Genomic DNA, 21245 nt, shown 5'->3' with positions numbered 1-21245 from the left:
CTCATTGTAAACATCAGCCTACCCTTATGATTTCCAGTGCCTTTTTTCTGAGTGATCAGATAAAACTACCAAGAACACAGTGATGGCATGCTCTCTTTTTTGTTTTGGATTTGATGCAGGAGGAGCAAGTTATAAGAAATAGTAAGTTATTTTTTCTGTTTTAAGGAAAATGTTGACTTGTAGATAATAGTACCTTAGCTGCAATTAAATTTATAAATTTCCAACTCCTGTTCCTTTTCTAAATGTACTTCTTTGCAGTGATAGTCTGGAAAGAGACTTCCATGTGACTCCTCAAGGATGCATTAATTGTCTTATCATTACATGAAAGTATTCAGGGTGCCTGGGTGGTGTCATCGGTTAATTGCCTGACTCTTTATTTCAGTGTGGGTCATGATCTCAGGATCCTGGGCTTGAGTCCCACGTCTGGCTCCATGCTCAATGGGGAGTCTGCTTGAGGATTCTCTCTCTCTCCTAACCCCTCTACCCCGCCTCTAAAATAAGTAAATAAATCTTTTTTAAAAAGATTTTATTTAGGGGCTCCTGGGTGGCTCAGTGGGTTAAAGCCTCTGCCTTCGGCTCAGGTCCTGATCCCAGGGTCCTAGGATCGAGCTCCTCTACTCAGCAGGGAGCTTGCTTCTTCCTCTCTCTCTGCCTGTCTCTCTGCCTACTTGTGATCTCTGTCTGTCAAATGAATAAATAAAATCTTTAAAAAAAAAAATGAAAAAAATAAAAATAAAAAGATTTTATTTATTTGACAGAGACATAGAGCCAAGAGAGCACGAGTGGAGGGAATGGCAGAGAGAGGGAGAAGCAGGCTCCCCACTGATGAGGAGCCGAAGGCAGATGCTTAACCTTCTAAGCCACCCAGGTGCCCTGTAAATAAATCTTTTAAATAAATAAATGAAAGTGTTCAAAACTAAATATTCATCTTATTTTCAAAAAATAGTTGGACTTGAGTGTTTTAAAATTAAATTCTTTAGCTAATTATATCATAAAATCTAAGTTTAAATTTTATTGGCATAGATTCTAATTTTTTTAAACCTTCCAAAATGAAATGTTTCAAGCCCTAAAAGAGGATGTAGTTTCTGGGAGATACTATTCAAAAGAATAGACCTTTCATTCCCCTCCTTTGCAATAAGATCAAATGTACACAGATGACGTGTCCTGCTTTGCTAATATAGAAAGACAGGGCCAGTTCCAGGAGACCTGGTGGGATCTGCCAAGGGAAGGCAGGGGGAGGTAGGAAACCCTCTCCCCACCCATCCCCCCTGGATGTAGCCTATGTAGCCTATAGAAGCCAGGGACTGCTGCGACCTTCAGCCTTACCCTTTTATCTTCTAACCTCTTCTTAATACCTTGCTCCTGGGCTTCCCTCTTCCGGTTCTTCTCCTGGGTGTTCTTTTCACAGGCAGCTCTGGCCACTGCTTTGTATTTGGGTTTTTCACGCTTTTGTAGAACTGTGGTTTCAGTAAACAGTGTCAATTGCAGAAAAAGAAAAGAAAAGAAACAAAATGGAAGTGGAAGGAAGGCTTTTCTCCCATGACCACTAATGTGAAGTAGATCCTCTTATTTTCTTTATTAATGTCAAAATGTGAATAAAAGTCAGAATGAAAGCCAACTTCTGTACACATTGTTGTGCCATCTCATAGGAAGAGACTTATTCAAAATGAGCAAATATATGTCTATTTCACATTTAAATTAAAGTAGTAGAGTCACAGTGTCTCCATTGAATTTTTTTTCATTGCTCTAAATTTACCTCAAGCTATCCTTTTGCAAGTGCCATTGTATGAAACCTTACCTCATGAAAAATGAGTCTCCAAATGTGGAAGAATGCATTTTTGTCATAGATTTTTTTTCCCTCATGTTTTATTCAAAACCAAAAAAACAAACAAAAAAAACCCCAAACTAGTTTCTTTGCATTTTTTTCTAATGTGATGACATAGTAGAGCAAAGAAAGAAATTACAGTAAAATTATTTTAGGTGTGGCATTCTGGCAGCACGATTGTAGATGACCACAATCATATGACAGCAGCAGCTTGCCCTCACAATCTGGAAAGTACCATGTTATGAAAACTTTCAAGGGTGATAAGCATTACTCTTCAATATCAAAAGAAAAAAATCTTCAGTAGCATTTTTAGAAATGGTAAGTAAGTGGTATAAAGAACAAGCAGATACTGTCAATGAAATATATATATATATATATATATATATATATATATATATATATATATATATATCAGATTTAAGCAGTAGAAATAAGTGTTGCATTTTTGCTTGCTTATTTGTTCATCCCACAAAGAATTTGGGGGTGTAAGGAACAGTATGCTATCTGAGGTTTCTCAAATCCTCCCGTGTGTGATGCTGTACTCCAGCACGTGCTGGGCTGTGGCAGATATGAAGAAGTTAGTGGAAGAAGCAGGTGAGTAGCCTGCATTTTCAGAAGCATGATTTATATTGGTGACAATATTGACACATGAATTCTGTTAGGACATCAATAAAGTTGACACATTTTTAATTCTGATGAAAATAACCTGAGGCATTCTGTGGCTGCACTGTAGAATTCTATTGGTTACAAAAACACATCAGACCCTTTCAAGATGCAAGCCTTCACACGTTTTGCCCTGGAATGTTGCTTCCCACTAGACAAATGTCTTCATTGCACAAAATGCCACTTGTCATCAGTACCTATCCCAAATATTACCTCCTCCGTGAAGACTGTATGACTGGATGAGTTCTCATTTAAAAACAGAGTTCGGTAAATATGTATGTTCTCCAGTAGAACAGATATCCTGTTCATTATGTTTAGCACCTAGAATGTTGTTAGTGTTCAACAAATATTCTTAAATGAATGAACAAATGAATGAATGAATGAATGAATGAAATGATGTAGCAACATGAGAGAAAGTATAATGTGTAAAAGAAACATCTTGCTAAGTTTTAGTAGGGCTTCTTTGTTGGACAGGTAGATTTTTGTGACACTAGTTTACCAAATCATATATGCCCTGAAAGTTTTGAGACTGAATGCTTTAGTAACTATGAAGTATCCATTCATTCATTTATGAAATTTGCTACTTTGTAAATAAACAGATTCCTGGGTTACAAAAACTTCAACATCTAAAGGAACCTAACTTTCTCATTCACTTGAGCAAGAACAACTGAACCTTGAAATGAGTACATTATCATAAATAAGTTTTTAGTATAAATTACCTTTTACAAGGAAAAATACCATAATCATTTCTTATAACACAACAAAATTTTCCATTTTCTATGTATTGGTGAAGGGAGACCTTGAGGGTGATCTCAGACAAATTAGTAATTTAGAGAATAAGTATTGTAATAACCCAGTATTCCTAAATGGACCTCAAACAGTTGGTATTACTGGGTACAGAATAGACCCTATATGAAGTGTACGTTCACTTTGAAGATTTCAAAAGCTGTTTCTTACAGAGTTTAAAATGGTACTTTTTGAAGATGGTCCTATGAAACACAATTAGTATTTAGAGAAGAAATTGGCTTGATATACCTAAGTTTTGCATGAGTATATATCAATGAGTCTAGCATTTTTCTTTTAAAAGTATCCTTTTATTATTAACTAAATGGAATGACATTTGATGTCAATAATCAACACCTCAGTCCATCCAAAAACGAGTGTACCTCAAGTGGACAGAAAAAAAAGCCACTTTAAGTACACTAATACGTATATTCTTTTTTGACATGAAGTAGCAAAATACAAACTGAGATATATAGTCATAAGTATATACACTGGAAAACATAAAGATTAGGTTTTGGATGCAATGAAAATGATGTATTTTTGTATTTTATTGAAGAGAATTCAAGATTTTTATCCTTAAAAATTTAACTTAACCAATTGAAAGTTAAAGAAAACGCAAAAGACAGATGCATGACATCAAGTCAAATGCCTATTGATTTCCCAATTAAATAAAATGATGAATAATGGAAAGAATTTAAGATTAGAAATGAGACTAGAGGCTTGCTTAGTCATCTTAACTAGTCGTAGAGCCTTAGGCAAATCCACTTAACTTCTCAGGGTCTCAGTTTTCTTATCTGTAAATTGTAGCAGGTATTTTATTATTTGAAGTGGAAATATTGTACAAACATGTCTCACTCAAAAATTTGAATATTACTTTGGAAATGGACACTCCAGTTATCTATATGACCTCAATTTCTTCTGTGCACATATAAATTGTATATTTCAGCACAGCCAAATCATGATGGAATAGCCTAAAGTCCCTACAGAAGTTGTTTACAATGTATCATTTAGTCAGTGATGTTGTTAATTCCATTTGCAGAAAAGAACCACACAAATGGTATCACTTTAAAGCCAACAAGATTACTAAATGTATAATAGCATAGACATGTGAAAGAAAGATTCAGCTGTTATAGGAGAGAAGATTAGGCATCCAGAGTCTAGCTAAATTTGTGTTAAGCCATTTCACGAAGTAAAACACAATTAAAAGTATTTCACTCCAGGAGAAAGCTAATGAAGCCATGGTCGCTGGTTCAATTCCCAAGTGAGCCATTAGCTTTTGTATCATTCCGTTGTCACAGACTCGCTACCTCTTATCCCCAATTCACCATCTTTCGAATTCATACTAGTGGTTATAGAGGAAATTTGGTGAGACTGAATATGTAAGCAAAAATCCATGCCCAGTGCTAGAAAAATAACTCAAAGGTCAAGCCCCAGTGATAGGACATCATCCAAGTACTGACAGATCAGATTATCCTTATGATGATTATTACTATTATTGCCATCATTATTATGGTGGGAGCATTGCATTGTGGTTAAAAGAGCAAGCTCTAGAATTGGACTGTCTGGGTTTGAATCTCTACTGTCCCACTTACCAGCTTGACAACTTGGACAAGTTATTTAACTCTTTGAGCCTTATTCTCCTCCTTTTCCAAAATAGTTGTTCTCATAGGGTAATTGTGAGGAACGAGTGAGTTAACCCATGCGGAAAATCCCTGAAACATACTAACTACTAAGTAAATGCTATTATTATCATTCAGCTGTCTTGCTCATGTTGACTATTTGACACTTGCCGAAAAACATTTGTGGTAGTTTCCTCTAGCTGCTAGAAACGAACTCGGTGACAAAAAAACAAGAGAAATTTATTGTTTTGTACTTCTGGAGGCTAAAAGTCCAAAATTATGGTGTTGTCAGGGTCATGCTTCCTTCAGTGTCTGGAGAAAAACTGTTTCTTGCCTGTTCCAACTTATGATGTTCCCAGTTGTTCCTTGGCTCGTGATGGTATAACTTCAATTTCTGCCCATCTTTACAAGGCCATCTTCTCCCTGTGTGTGTCTGTATCTGTATCAAAATTTTTTTCTTTTTTTTTTTTTTTTCCTTTTTCTTTTTTCTTTTTTCTTTTTTTTAATTTTTTTTATTTTATTTTTTATAAACATATATATTTTTTCCCCAGGGGTACAGGTCTGTGAATTGCCAGGTTTACACACTTCACCGCACTCACCATAGCACATCCCTCCCCAATGTCCATAATAACCCCACCCTCCCCAGCCCCCCTCCCCCCAGCAACCCTCAGTTTGTTTTGTGAGATTAAGAGTCACTTATGGTTTATCTCCCTCCCAATCCCACCTTGCTTCATTTACTCTTCCCCTACCCTCTTAACCCCCATGTTGCATCTCCTCTCCCTCATATCAGGGAGATCATATGATAGTTGTCTTTCTCCGATTGACTTATCTCGCTAAGCATGATACCCTCTAGTTCCATCCACATCGTCGCAAATGGCAAGATTTCATTTCTTTTGATGGCTGCATAGTATTCCATTGTGTATATATACCACATCTTCTTTATCCATTCGTCTGTTGATGGACATCTAGGTTCTTTCCATAGTTTGACTATTGTAGACATTGCTGCTATAAACATTCGGGTGCACGTGCCCCTTCGGATCACTACGTTTGTATCTTTAGGGTAAATACCCAGCAGTGCAATTGCTGGGTCATAGGGTAGTTCTATTTTCAACATTTTGAGGAACCTCCATGCTGTTTTCCAGAGTGGTTGCACCAGCTTGCATTCCCACCAACAGTGTAGGAGGGTTCCCCTTTCTCCGCATCCTCGCCAGCATCTGTCATTTCCTGACTTGTTAATTTTAGCCATTCTGACTGGTATGAGGTGGTATCTCATTGTGGTTTTGATTTGTATTTCCCTGATGCCGAGTGATATGGAGCATTTTTTCATGTGTCTGTTGGCCATCTGGATGTCTTCTTTGCAGAAATGTCTGTTCATGTCTTCTGCCCATTTCTTGATTGGATGATTTGTTCTTTGGGTGTTGAGTTTGCTAAGTTCTTTATAGATTCTGGACACTAGCCCCTTATCTGATATGTCGTTTGCAAATATCTTCTCCCATTCTGTCAGTTGTCTTTTGGTTTTGTTAACTGTTTCCTTTGCTGTGCAAAAGCTTTTGATCTTGATAAAATCCCAATGGATCATTTTTGCCCTTGCTTCCCTTGCCTTTGGCGATGTTCCTAGGAAGATGTTGCTGCGGCTGAGGTCAAAGAGGTTGCTGCCTGTGTTCTCCTCAAGGATGTTGATGGATTCCTTTCTCACATTGAGGTCCTTCATCCATTTTGAGTCTATTTTCGTGTGTGGTGTAAGGAAATGATCCAATTTCATTTTTCTGCACGTGGCTGTCCAATTTTCCCAACGCCATTTATTGAAGAGGCTGTCTTTTTTCCATTGGACATTCTTTCCTGCTTTGTCGAAGATTAGTTGACCATAGAGTTGAGGGTCTATTTCTGGGCTCTCTATTCTGTTCCATTGATCTATGTGTCTGTTTTTGTGCCAGTACCATGCTGTCTTGATGATGACAGCTTTGTAGTAGAGCTTGAAGTCTGGAATTGTGACGCCACCAACTTTGGCTTTCTTTTTCAATATTCCTTTGGCTATTCGCGCTCTTTTCTGGTTCCATATAAATTTTAGGATTATTTGTTCCATTTCTTTGAAAAAAATGGATGGTACTTTGATAGGAATTGCATTAAATGTGTAGATTGCTTTAGGTAGCATAGACATTTTCACAATATTTATTCTTCCAATCCAGGAGCATGGAACATTTTTCCATTTCTTTGTGTCTTCCTCAATTTCTTTCATGAGTACTTTATAGTTTTCTGTGTATAGATTCTTAGTCTCTTTGGTTAGGTTTATTCCTAGGTATCTTATAGTTTTGGGTGCAATTGTAAATGGGATTGACTCCTTAATTTCTCTTTCTTCTGTCTTGTTGTTGGTGTAGAGAAATGCAACTGATTTCTGTGCATTGATTTTATATCCTGACACTTTACTGAATTCCTGTACAAGTTCTAGCAGTTTTGGAGTGGAGTCTTTTGGGTTTTCCACATATAGTATCATATCATCTGCGAAGAGTGATAGTTTGACTTCTTCTTTGCCGATTTGGATGCCTTTAATTTCTTTTTGTTGTCTGATTGCTGAGGCTAGGACTTCTAGTACTATGTTGAATAGCAGTGGTGATAACGGACATCCCTGCCGTGTTCCTGACCTTAGCGGAAAAGCTTTCAGTTTTTCTCCATTGAGAATGATATTTGCGATGGGTTTTTCATAGATGGCTTTGATAATATTGAGGTATGTGCCCTCTATCCCTACACTTTGAAGAGTTTTGATCAGGAAGGGATGCTGTACTTTGTCAAATGCTTTTTCAGCATCTATGGAGAGTATCATATGGTTCCTGTTTTTTCTTTTATTAATGTGTTGTATCACATTGATTGATTTGCGGATGTTGAACCAACCTTGCAGCCCTGGAATAAATCCCACTTGGTCGTGGTGAATAATCCTTTTAATGTACTGTTGAATCCTATTGGCTAGTATTTTGGTGAGAATTTTTGCATCTGTGTTCATCAAGGATATTGGTCTGTAGTTCTCTTTTTTGATGGGATCCTTGTCTGGTTTTGGGATCAAGGTGATGCTGGCCTCATAAAATGAGTTTGGAAGTTTTCCTTCCCTTTCTATTTTTTGGAACAGTTTCAGGAGAATAGGAATTAGTTCTTCCTTAAATGTTTGGTAGAATTCCCCCGGGAAGCCGTCTGGCCCTGGGCTTTTGTTTGTTTGGAGATTTTTGATGACTGTTTCAATCTCCTTACTGGTTATGGGTCTGTTCAGGCTTTCTATTTCTTCCTGGTTCAGTTGTGGTAGTTTATATGTCTCTAGGAATGCATCCATTTCTTCCAGATTATCAAATTTGTTGGCATAGAGTTGCTCATAATATGTTCTTATGATTGTCTGTATTTCTTTGGTGTTCGTTGTGATCTCTCCTCTTTCATTCATGATTTTATTTATTTGGGTCCTTTCTCTTTTCTTTTTGATAAGTCTGGCCAGGGGTTTATCAATCTTATTAATTCTTTCAAAGAACCAGCTCCTAGTTTCTTGATTTGTTCTATTGTTTTTTTGGTTTCTATTTCATTGATTTCTGCTCTGATCTTTATGATTTCTCTTCTCCTGCTGGGTTTAGGGTTTCTTTCTTGTTCTTTCTCCAGCTCCTTTAGGTGTAGGGTTAGGTTGTATACCTGAGACCTTTCTTGTTTCTTGAGAAAGGCTTGTACCGCTATATATTTTCCTCTCAGGACTGCCTTTGTTGTGTCCCACAGATTTTGAACCGTTGTATTTTCATTATCATTTGATTCCATGAATTTTTTCAATTCTTGTTTAATTTCCTGGTTGACCCATTCATTCTTTAGAAGGATGCTGTTTAGTCTCCATGTATTTGGGTTCTTTCCAAATTTCCTCTTGTGATTGAGTTCTAGCTTCATAGCATTGTGGTCTGAAAATATGCAGGGAATGATCCCAATCTTTTGATACCGGTTAAGACCTGACTTAGGACCGAGGATGTGATCTATTCTGGAGAATGTTCCATGTGTACTAGAGAAGAATGTGTATTCTGTTGCTTTGGGATGAAATGTTCTGAATATATCTGTGATATCCATCTGGGCCAGTGTGTCATTTAAGGCCTTTATTTCCTTGTTGATCTTTTGCTTGGATGATCTGTCCATTTCAGTGAGGGGAGTGTTAAAGTCCCCTACTATGATTGTATTATTGTTGATGTGTTTCTTTGATTTTGTTATTAATTGGTTTATATAGTTGGCTGCTCCCACGTAAGGGGCATAGATATTTAAAATTGTTAGATCTTCTTGTTGGACAGATCCTTTGAGTATGATATAGTGTCCTTGCTCATCTCTTATTATAGTCTTTGGCTTAAAATCTAATTGATCTGATATAAGGATTGCCACTCCTGCTTTCTTCTGATGTCCATTAGCATGGTAAATTCTTTTCCACCCCCTCACTTTAAATCTGGAGGTGTCTTCGGGTTTAAAATGAGTTTCTTATAGGCAACATATAGATGGGTTTTGTTTTTTTATCCATTCTGATACCCTGTGTCTTTTGATTGGGGCATTTAGCCCATTAACATTCAGGGTAATTATTGAGAGATATGAATTTAGTGCCATTGTATTGCCTGTAAGGTGACTGTTACTGTATATTGTTTCTGTTCCTGTCTGATCTACTAGTTTTAGGGTCTCTCTTTGCTTAGAGGACCCCTTTCAATATTTCCTGTAGAGCTGGTTTGGTGTTTGCAAATTCTTTCAGTTTTTGTTTGTCCTGGAAGCTTTTAATCTCTCCTTCTATTTTCAATGATAGCCTAGCTGGATATAATATTCTTGGCTGCATGTTTTTCTCATTTAGTACTCTGAATATATCATGCCAGCTCTTTCTGGCCTGCCAGGTCTCTGTGGATAAGTCTGCTGCCAATCTAATATTTTTACCATTGTATGTTACAGACTTCTTTTCCCGGGCTGCTTTCAGGATTTTCTCTTTGTCACTAAGACTTGTAAATTTGACTATTAGGTGATGGGGTGTGGACCTATTCTTATTGATTTTGAGGGGGGTTCTCTGAACCTCTTGGATTTTGATGCTTGTTTCCTTTGCCATATTGGGGAAATTCTCTCCAATAATTCTCTCCAATATACCTTCTGCTCCCCTCTTTCTTCTTCTTCTGGAATCCCAATTATTCTAATGTTGTTTCGTCTTATGGTGTCACTTATCTCTCGAATTCTCCCCTCATGGTCCAGTAGCTGTTTGTCCCTCTTTTGCTCAGCTTCTTTATTCTCTGTCATTTGGTCTTCTATGTCGCTAATTCTTTCTTCTGCCTCATTTATCCTAGCAGTGAGAGCCTCCATTTTTGATTGCACTTCATTAATAGCTTTTTTTATTTCAACTTGATTAGATTTTAGTTCTTTTATTTCTCCAGAAAGGGCTTTTATATCTCCCGAGAGGGTTTCTCTAATATCTTCCATGCCTTTTTCGAGCCCGGCTAGAACCTTGAGAATCGTCATTCTGAACTCTAGATCTGACATATTACCAATGTCTGTATTGATTAGGTCCCTAGCCTTTGGTACTGCCTCTTGTTCTTTTTTTTGTGGTGAATTTTTCCGCCTTGTCATTTTGTCCAGGTAAGAGTATATGAAGGAACAAGTAAAATACTAAAAGGGTGGCAACAACCCCAGGAAAATATGCTTTAGCCAAATCAGAAGAGATCCCAAATCGTGAGGGGGGGAAGGGGATATAAAGAGGTTCAGAAAGAAAAAAAGAAAAAAAAAAAAAAGAAAGAAAAAATAAAAAAGAAACAAAAAAAGAAAACCAATAATGAAAAAATATAAAAAGGAAAAAAAATATATATATATTAGATAAACTAGTTAAAAAACATTAAAAAAGAAAAGGGTAAAAGTTAAAAAAATTTAGCAGAAGAGAAAAAAAATTGAAAAATAAAAAAAATTAAATTAACTGCAAGGCTAAAGAATCATGGGGAGAAAGCCATGAGTTCCGTGCTTTGCTTTCTCCTCCTCTGCAATTCCGCTGCTCTCCTTGGTATTGAAACTGCACTCCTTGGTAGGTGAACTTGGTCCCGGCTGGGTTTCTTGTTGATCTTCTGGGGGAGGGGCCTGTTGTAGTGACTCTCAAGTGTCTTTGCCCCAGGCGGAGTTGCACCGCCCTTACCAGGGCCCGGGCTGAGTAATCCGCTCGGGTTTGCTTTCGGGAGCTTTTGTTCCCTGAGCGCTTTCCGTAGAGTTCCGGAGGACGGGAATGAAGATGGCGGCCTCCCAGTCTCCGGCCCGGAGGAGCCGAGAGCTCGGGGCCCCACTCCTCAGTGCGCCCTCAGAGAACAGCGCCCAATTACTCCCGTCACCCTGGCCACCAGCCGCGCTCCGAGCTGACCGAGCCTGCGACCGGTTCAAGGTAACCCCGAGCTGAGAGCTCACTCCTCGGCTCTGTCTCTGTAGCCGGCTTCCCCGTTCTAATACCTGCAAGCTCTGCGACACTCAGACACCCCGATCCTTCTGTGACCCTGCGGGACCTGAGGCCACACTGGCCCCGCGTGCGCTTCACCCCGGTTAAGCCTCTGGAGCGATGTCCCTCAGCGGAACAGACTTTTAAAAGTCCCGATTTTGTGCTCCGTTGCTCCGCCGCTTGCCGGGAGCCGGCCCCTCCCCCCGCGGTCTATCTTCCCGTCGCTTTGGATTCACTTCTCCGCCAGTCCTACCTTTCAGAAAGTGGTTGATTTTCTGTTTCTAGAATTGCTGTTCTTCTTCTCTTCGATCTCCCGTTGGATTTGTAGGTGTTTGCAATCTTTAGATAAGCTATGTAGCTGATCTCCCGCAACCTGAAGTCGTCTCAGCCTGCTACTTCTCCGCCATCTTGACTCCTCCCCTTTCCTCTGTTTTTATAAAGACATCAGTCCATTGCATTTTGGGCTTTCCTGAACCTAGTATGACCTCGACTTGACTGTGTCTGCAAAATCCCTATCTCCAAATAAGTTCACATTCACAGGTATCAGGGGTTGGAACTTAAACATACTGGTTGGGTGTTGGGAGCACAAAATTCAACCCATTACAGCAAACAAAGCAGAAAAAAAAAAAAAAAGAAAGAAAGAAAGAAAGAAAGAGAGAGAAAGAAAGAAAAAGAAAGAAAATAAGGCGCAAGAAGAAAGGGTAAAGCAAACAAATGTAGAAAATTTGATGCTAGTACTTATTAGGGGGAAATAGGTAAATAGCCTCAAAGAAATCACTGTCTTTACCCACCACTACAACAGACCAACACCTTACATGTGGCTGAGTTACAGACCTGCAAAAATATCTTTGGACCATGAGTGAAAAACAAGATGACTTCAACAAGCAGTAGAAGCAGACTTCAATATAGGTGGCAGCAAAATGCTGTGAGAATCCTGGCAGAATTATTTGACACAACCCTGTAAATGGCATCCCCCCTTTGTCAAGCCTGATAAGTTGTGACTTATTGAGACACATTCCATGGGCCCTGCATTGGATGCAGGGTGTCTTGGATGACATCGTAAACCCAAAAAAGGTGATGACAATCTAAGGCCAGCATATGCCCTGCGTTCTGGATGACCCCAGCGATAGTGATGTGTTGTGCAACATGTTAAGCAAATTTCATGGTCTAAGCCATTGTCCACGCAAAGCCTGACTGTGTCTATAAATAGCATTTTCCTATCTGGGCAGTTTTGAACCAAATGAAGAAAGCATGATAGTCTTTTGCCTGAAAGAGCCAAAAAGGATTAAAAAAAAAAAATGATGGCTTTACTTTATCATTGATTTAATATATGACTTGGGAAGTCCTCATCATCTCACATCCCCATGTCCAGTTTTCTCCTTCTGCAAAGCAATATTCAGTTTCCACTGTATTGATTCAAGTAAATATGTTCACACAATAGCAAAATGCAGCTCGCTGTAGCAAAACTCTCGGCGGGAGAATGTTGTACCCTTTGGTCACAGTTACGATTTAATTTAGGGGTTTATCAGTCTTCCAATGAGATTATGGGAGGGAAGGATAGGTGTAGGAAGAAAATGGTGATGAGGGATTCTGATATTTGAAAATGGATGAGTTTCCCAAAAGAAGAGCATAAAACTGTCTGGATCAAATTCAGATAGAACGCTGGCCTGTTGCCAGGTTTGTAATTGCATCTTGAATTGAGCTGTAATCCTTACCACTTCCGAAAACAGTAAGAGTGAGAAAACGATAAACCACATTTGTTTTAAATAGCGGTTATTTGCTTTAGCATTCCTAATAAAATATTTTCCCTGACACTGTGGTGAAGGCTCCAGAGCTACAAAGATAGTGGCATGTTTTTTGTGGAGGGAGGAAAAAGAAGATAATTCTCTTCTGTAGGGGGAAACAGAATATTGTGCATTTTGGGCATACTGTATTTTGTAAGGGAAAAGCAATGTGTGTGTGTGTGTGTGTGTGTGTGTGTGTGTGTGTTTTCCTTAAAAGAGAAATTTGTAATGACTTTTTGAAAAATGACCTTTCAGGTTTACGACGTACGAGTATAAGGTGTTTGTACACAACAGCATGGGTTTTACACCGAGCCAAGGAGCTACCGTGACAACATTAGCTGGTCTTCCAAAGAGGGGCACCAACCTCACTGCAACTGTTCTTAACCACACTGCCATAGATGTGACATGGGCTAAACCAAGTAAGTCAGCTTCTCATGTCTTTAGTTCCCCTTAGCATATTATACCAACATGAATTTAAATTGGACGCATTAAAAAATAAAAACAACAAAAAGCTGAGATGCTTGTGCTACTCTTCAGAGCCAGACTCTCTCTCCCTACTTTGACATCCTTCTTGGGCCTTCTCGTCCTCTTCCATTCCTTTTGGTTGGGAAAGTAATTTCTGTCACACCAACCAGTTGTGATTTAAATGTCCATGTATTAATTTGCTAGAATGCAATACTGTGCACTTTCCCACAGAAAGCTCTGCCCCCGCCCCCATCTTGTAACTCAGTACTTATTAGCAAGAACCATTGACAGGATTGCAGTCATATGAGGGATTTTTCCGAGTGAATCATATTCAGCGCTGGTTGTAGATAGAATTCCAACTTCACAAGGAAAATGGAACCTGGACATCACCACTGGGCTTGCTTCAATAATGCAGGGGCCTCGCCCTGACCCTATTCAGATCCCACCTTTATGGACAGTTAGAAGAGCTTATAGATGGATCTAATCCGCTCCTGAAACTTTAGAAACACAAAAACTGATATTTCAGATCTTGTTGGTCCGCAGAATAGCATTTAACAGCAGACCTTTTACTTTGTAGTCATCCGTTATCACCATTAGAAAACAACAATGAATTTATCATGGAAATAGGTGTTGTAACCATTCTTAGAAGTACCACTTGAGATCTGGCAAATAGTTGAATCAAAACTTGCTAGAATAGTACCACATATCGAGAAACATCTGATTCACAAATCCCCAAGTGAAATGTTTGTCTCATGAAAGAGAACTGTACCTGCTAGGGTAGCCATCTATGGTTAGAGTCTGCATAGCTGTAAAACTACTCTTGGCCGGGGATGACTAGGGAATAGTAATCACGTGATTTTCATTCAGCCTTTGAGTTTTGTGCCAGCCTAAGACATGCTTCCTGTTCCATTTAGAACATCTGAGTGGATTTGCCTCCATGTTATATTTTATCAGTTGTGAATCACAACCAGGATTAGGTGACATTAACGGTAAATTAAAATCTGTACCTGCTCTGTTGATCTACGTTGCCACTAAATAACCCATTTTTACAGAAGGCTATCACCCTAGGGTTTTTATAAAGTTGCTGGTTTCTAATAATCTGTGTCACCTCTGTTGGGATCTCTTAAGCCATTTAAATGGAAGAATGGAAATTAATTGATGCTTATGATTACCCTCTGAGACACCTCTGGGAAAAATACAAAATTTTTATCTGGAGATGGATTTTTATGTCTGATATATTTGCATTCATCTCCCTCTTCCTCTCTACTTTACCCTCACCACCTGACTCATCTTAAAAGCCTGCTCATAAAGGTGGATGTCCTCCCCCTCATCTGACATTTGAATACTGCTGTTAAGATCCAGCTGCTGAATTTTTGCCAGTATAGGTCCTTTATGTTATAATTGCATGCCTGAAGTAAGCGTGCTTATAAAAACTGACAAACCTAATAGATCTGCAGCAGCTCGCTGAAGTTTCATTACCTTGGTAATCTGAACCTCTGACCTTCGGGATGTAGGTAATGCAATCTGCTGTTATTTCCATTCATACCTTAGAAATATTTCAGATAACTATTTGTGAGCACAAAGGTTAACTCTCAGAAGAGGGTCAGCTCTCCCAAAGCTTGTTGCATTATCATTTTCTTCCTTCGAGCAACCTGCTAGCCTAAGTAAATTAACTAGTCACTCCTCCGTGATAGGGCCACCTCTTTTCTGCAATTTTAATTTAAGTTGTTTCCTTGGTTTCCTGGATACGTTTGGCACGTTGTTGAATATGCTAAAAGGCACAAAACTATAGGATGAAAATCAATTGGATATATTTATAAATATTTACTTATTAAAGATTGCCGTTCAAAAAAACATAAAAATGTATTTTTAAAAAACCCTATTCTGTCTTAACTGTGACCTCCCCATGGATCCACCATTTTGATAGCTGTGTATTTCTGGCAAATTTTTACTAACCACAGATTAACAGGAATGTTACTGAGCATTTTAGAAGGACTCATTTTGAATGTTTGCTTCACTGTTTGGTCTCACGTGAGGTAAAAACATCCCCCACATTCTTTCAGTTCCTTTTTAGGGTTCGTCTAGCAAACTGGCAGCACACAGACCACATTTACTTCCCCATCCCCCCTACACTGTTTCGCCTATAGTATTTTTCTTAAATACTATTTTTCCAACATTTAAAAATTAGAAGATTTTGCATAAAGATGATGATTTGGGGATTGATTTGAAACATCAAATGATTGGGTGAAATTTTTTTCACACTCCAGTTCTCCTGTGGGTGATTCCATCTATTTTTACTGTTTCAAATTCTCCTAACTAGGAAAATTACAAATTCTTATGAAGCCTTATGAAGGGATGATTTTAAAAAATAAACTTCGGAATCAGGGAAACTTGAATTTGGATCCCAGTCCCAGTGTTTTCTTAGCGCTAGGACTAAAGCAAGCCACTTAACCTCACTGAATCCTGGTTTCCTCATCCAATATCTTTAAAATGTTGTGATAGGGATGAAATGAGATAATATATGTTTAGAACTTAATAATCATTTAGTATCAGTATAAAGTATTACTGTGTCTCTACAATGTTGACAGTGTTGTCAATAGCAATTTTACAAAAGAAAAAAAATTGGAAAGCCATTTCTAATAAAAATTTGGTCATGGCATTCAGATAAAAGCTTTTCTCTGGTGAGTTGAAGATAGACAAAGAGGAGATGTAGCTTTATAATGATCTAACTTGACTGAAAGGTAGAACCACCAACCATTGCATAGTATCATTTCCTACCCCCTCCCCCTTGAAGGTGGTGTTTCCATGCCCATCAACCTAGACACTGGACACACTTACCAGCCTTGGAGTTAGTCATGGCCTTGTGCCTATGTTTGTACCAATAAAATGTGAAAAGAGATGATGTATGTCTTTTGGTGTCATAAGCACAAAACATTAGCTTTGTCCCTTTCTGTTCTCTCTTCATAATTTCCCTGGATGGAACGTAGACATGGCAGTTTTCTCAGTTTCAACTCTGCAGACATGGACGAAACCTAAAAGAGCCAAACCACATAAGAAAAGGAACCTGGGCTGTTGAAATAGAGCACCATCCGATTCACTCATTTGGGGGCTATTATGTGAGATATAAATTAACATCTGTTTTATTTAAGTCAACTTTTATCAGTGCCTCTTGGTTACCACAGTTCAGTTAACTCTCTCAGCCCCTGTTTGCCCGTATGAATTCACTTAAGGAGCAGAATTATCTATCCTGTTTCTATTGCTTAATATAGCATGATGAGTAATTAACATATCTCATATACAGTTTCCTTTAAATACAATTTTCTCTGGCAGGCTATTGATAGGAGTTGGAACACAATGAAAGACTAAGTAGCTGGGAAGATTTCCTAAATACAGGTGTTTGTTTCTGACTATGCATAAATTAGATAGAAGGCATGAGAAATCTTTTTGGGAAAGATAAGGAGCCTGGCTTGGATCACTTCTTTATGTAAGCAATTATCTCTTGCAGAGTAAAGAATTTTTTTTTTAAAGATTTTATTTATTCATTTGACAGACAGAGATCACAAGTAGGCAGAGAGGCAGGCAGAGAGGGAGAGGGAAGCAGTCTCCCTCCTGAGCAGAGAGCCTGATGCGGGGCTCAATCCCAGGATCCTGAGATCATGACCTGAGCCGAAGGCAGCAGCTTAACCCACTGAGCCATCCAGGTGGCCTGAGTAAAGAATTTTTTAAGGAAGTAATTTGATGTAAAAAAAAAAAATTTTTTTTTAACTCTACCCTCAACGTAGGACTCGAATTCACAACCCAAAGATCAAGAGTCTCATGCTATACTGACTGAGCCAGCCAGGTGCCCCACAAGAAGTAGTTTTGGTTCCTCACATTTTTCTAAGAAGTATTTGGTTAATAACACAAAGCTCTGCATGTTGAACTTGGGAAATTGAACACTGATTTGAGAATCTATGAGCAAGATACACTTCTATTATAAAATAACCTTAATGGGATCCTTCCAAGTTTTTACATTTGAACAAAATTACCTCCTCCCAAGGAGCCTGCTAATGAGAGATGCGGCTAAAGAAGTCAATCCTAGACAAATCTGGACACCTATTGAATGGAATGGTTTGCTGTAATTGCTCTAGATCAGGCCACAGATGTTTTTGTAAAAAGCCAGATAGTAAATACTTCAGGTTTGGGTGCTATGTATAGTCTATGTGGCACCTGCTTAACTTTGCCATTGGACCACAAACACAGCAATAGATGACACCTACACAAGCATAGCTGTGTTCCAGGAACAGTTTATTACGGATGCTGAGATAGAATTTTCATATAATTTTCACATGTCACAAAATACTATTCTTTTGATCTTTTTTCCCTAGCCATTTAAAAAATGTAAAAACCATGCTTAGCTTGCAGATTATTATAACCAGGTGGCAGGTCACATTTGACCTAGAGGCCAGATTTTGCCCATGGACCATCATTGGCTGACCCTAATGTAGATGCTAAAAATCTAGAGGATGTAATTGATATTAATAGTAATCTGTAGGGGCGCCTCTGTCACTCACTTGGTTAAGTGTCTGCCTCTGGCTTAGGTCATGACCCCATGGTCCTGGGATCGAGCCCCATGTTGGGCTCCTTGCTCAGTGGGAAGAACTTCCCCCCCTGCCTGCTGCTCCCCCTGCTTGTGTGTTCCCTCTCTCTGTCAAATAATGTCAAATAAATAAATAAATAAAATCTTTAATAGTAATCTCTAAAAATAATCCAATAGTGTGTGAGGAGCATTACCTAAGTGCTTTAGCAATAGGACTTTCAGCTAGCGCACCTAACAACTGTTTTAAATTACTTGGGAATCTATTACAAAGGAGAGGAAACTCTTGTATATTTGAGAACTGTTACAGCTAAGATCACATTTCTGACCAATATATAGAGATTACCACCCAAAATGTCATTTAATAGCAAAAATTATGTCCAAAGTTTATAACCGTCTTCTTCAACTCAATGAGGTGGCCTGATTGATAGACTACAGTTAGAGGAACAACTCTACTCAGATAAATTTATTCGATCTAGCAAATATGGGTTGCACATCATAGGATTAGAATATCTGAACAAATTTAACAAATGTTTTTTGTTGTTTCAAACACGTGCTAGCATGAACAGCTCCAAATCATGTACCTCTAGCTCAGATATTCACACTTTGATGTCTAAGTCCACCTGGTGGCCAGAAAACACTTCAAATTCAAGAAGTCTCAAGTGGAACAAGTGTCCATCCCATAATTACTCCTATCTTTTCTTTTTTTTTTTTTTTTTTTACTCCTATGTTTTCTATTTTATGTAATGAGATCCACCCAGAAACCAAAACCATAAATCTGAGATTTCTGTAACTCTTCCTTACCCCTTCTAAACTCTCTGGGGTGGTTTAAGGACCTTGGCTCCTTCCATCTAGTAGATCCACCATTCCCTTGGGCCTTCAAGTCCTCCAGGTGGGAAAACTAAAGACAATCGGAAATGGCCAATTGCTCTAAAAAGAGCACAAACTGGTCTCATGACCTTACCCAGATGCAAGAAGCCCAGAAAATATATTCTGGCTATTTGACAAAAAGAGAAAAGACATGGGTGTTGGTGAATGATAACTTTATCTTCTGTAGTGATTTCTAAAGTTAAATGCTATTTGTCCTATTAATGCTATTGGTGGGTTAGTGCTATCTTTCTCTTTTTTTTTTCATGACTTCCTGTTTTATGTATGAATTCAGTGTACTGTTACTTTCCTTGACCTTCTTACCTGCCATTTTCAATGATTCATTATAAATTATTATATAATTATTTTTACATAATTATTTTCTCTAAATAGTTTTGATTTTTATTATCAATTCTAAAACTTTCCCAGTCTTGAATTCTGGATCTTGATTCACCCTTTTTATCTTCTGGGTAACATTATTGGGAAAATTTACCATTGAAGTTAAATAATTACTCTTATATATATGTATGTATGTATATATACATATACATATACATGTATATATATACATATACATGTATATATATACATATACATGTGTATATATATATATATTTAAACTTTTGTCCTAAATAAGAAAGTCCTTTTTGTTGCATTTGCACATAAATAATTACTTAGATGTGTATGAAATTCTTGTATCAAAAATGTTTTCCCTCAAAACCTGATGAAATTGTTGCATTGTCTCCCAATATTTGATGTTCTGGATGAGAAGTCTGAAACTCGCCTGACTTTTTCTCCTTTGTAGATAATCTTTTAACGTTTAGCTTACCTTTGAAATGTTAGAATGTTCCATGATATGTCTATGTTTGGATATATTCTCATTATTTTGATAAAAACCATATTAATTCAATTTATGGACATAAACCTTTATGTTGGGTCAGGTTTCATGGGGAATTTTATGTTCATCATTATTTATTCCATTTATTTTTTAAGTTGATTAGATATTTTTATTCTCTGTCCTCAATATCTATAATTCTGACTTTGATTGATTTCTTCTTAGTCATTTTCCTCTCCATTCTTTCCTACTATGTACTTTTAATCTGCTTTTTTCTCCTTTCCAGGCAGATTTGAATTCTGCCATTGCTTTTTATATTTCCTTGCTATCTTATTTAAGCAAGAGCAGTTAACAGCTTTGTCTTCATATCTGTCTTTTCATGATCATAGGTACATGTTTCATAGAAGCTCCCTTTTCATAAAGGCATGTCCCCCCTTTGTTATTTAAGAATAAAATGCAAATGTTTTCTAAAACTTCCATCTCATTCTCATAAAAGTAATACATGTACACACAAATCTGCTTTTGAAGTTTCTAGACTATGTTTTCCCTCTCTCGTGCTACGAAGAAATCTTGTGACTTAATGTTTTTCTCTTTTAAAAAAGGGAACTATATTCAGGCTCAGCTTTTACCAATATGAGGGGAAGGTGAAATTTACTTGGCTCCTCATTCTAGCTATTTGAATTCCAATAACATTCCTCTCTCAGAGGTAGACTCAAGGTCAGCAGCCTTTAGTTTTGTGCTGGTCTATTGAACTAAGGATGTATCTCCTGTTTCTTAGACAGTTCAGTGTCTTGGGAAGAACCCACTGAAGTTTAAAAACTTGTTTGAACAATTAAAAAGTATACTGTGCATATACTGCTCCTAGAACTTGTCCTAAGATAACTAGGATATGAAGATATAATGTCTTTTCTACTATTTTTCTGTGTTTCGGACTCTGCACTAAATGAATGAGTGTAAAGAAATGTTGAAGTAGCTGTTGATGAGAGGCAAGATAATGTAGAAATCTGGTTAGAGAGGCCTCTATATCATGGAGTATGACATAACCAATGGAACTCAATTGCCATCTTTTTCTATCTTTTGAGGGGCTATAGATTTTGTTCTATTTCAAGTGGGTTGATATATAGTACATGGCTAAGAATTTGCATCTAATGGAATTTTATCCAGATGTCAACTCAAAATCTTTGTTCATCTTGAACTTACAGTGCTAGTCACAATATTTTCAATGTATATACATAAGTACATTGATTGAAACTTGATGGGAGAGATATCAGGGATGTTTAACAACACAGGTAAAACCCATTTATAGTTGCCAGTAATGTTTGAAAGCACTTCATCAAATTATATCTTTAGCGCTTGTATCTGTAACAAGAGTCCTCACTTAACAAACTAAAATAC

At 37.8% G+C, this 21245-nt stretch overlaps 1 protein-coding gene across 1 annotated transcript in view; it reads left to right on the top strand.

The window, feature by feature from the left end:
- USH2A (usherin) overlaps nt 1-21245 on the top strand; it is a 678599-nt gene that overhangs the window by 448671 nt on the left and 208683 nt on the right. The window contains exon 43 of the mRNA XM_032872913.1: nt 13363-13526. Within this exon, the coding sequence (XP_032728804.1) occupies nt 13363-13526 (164 nt within the window). The remainder of the gene's footprint in view (nt 1-13362; nt 13527-21245) is intronic.

The sequence above is a fragment of the Lontra canadensis genome, unplaced genomic scaffold, assembly GCF_010015895.1.
Source record: "Lontra canadensis isolate GAN:19392208 unplaced genomic scaffold, GSC_riverotter_1.0 scaffold46, whole genome shotgun sequence".
Lineage (NCBI taxonomy): Eukaryota > Metazoa > Chordata > Mammalia > Carnivora > Mustelidae > Lontra > Lontra canadensis.
This window is presented reverse-complemented; position numbering and strand designations above follow the sequence as displayed.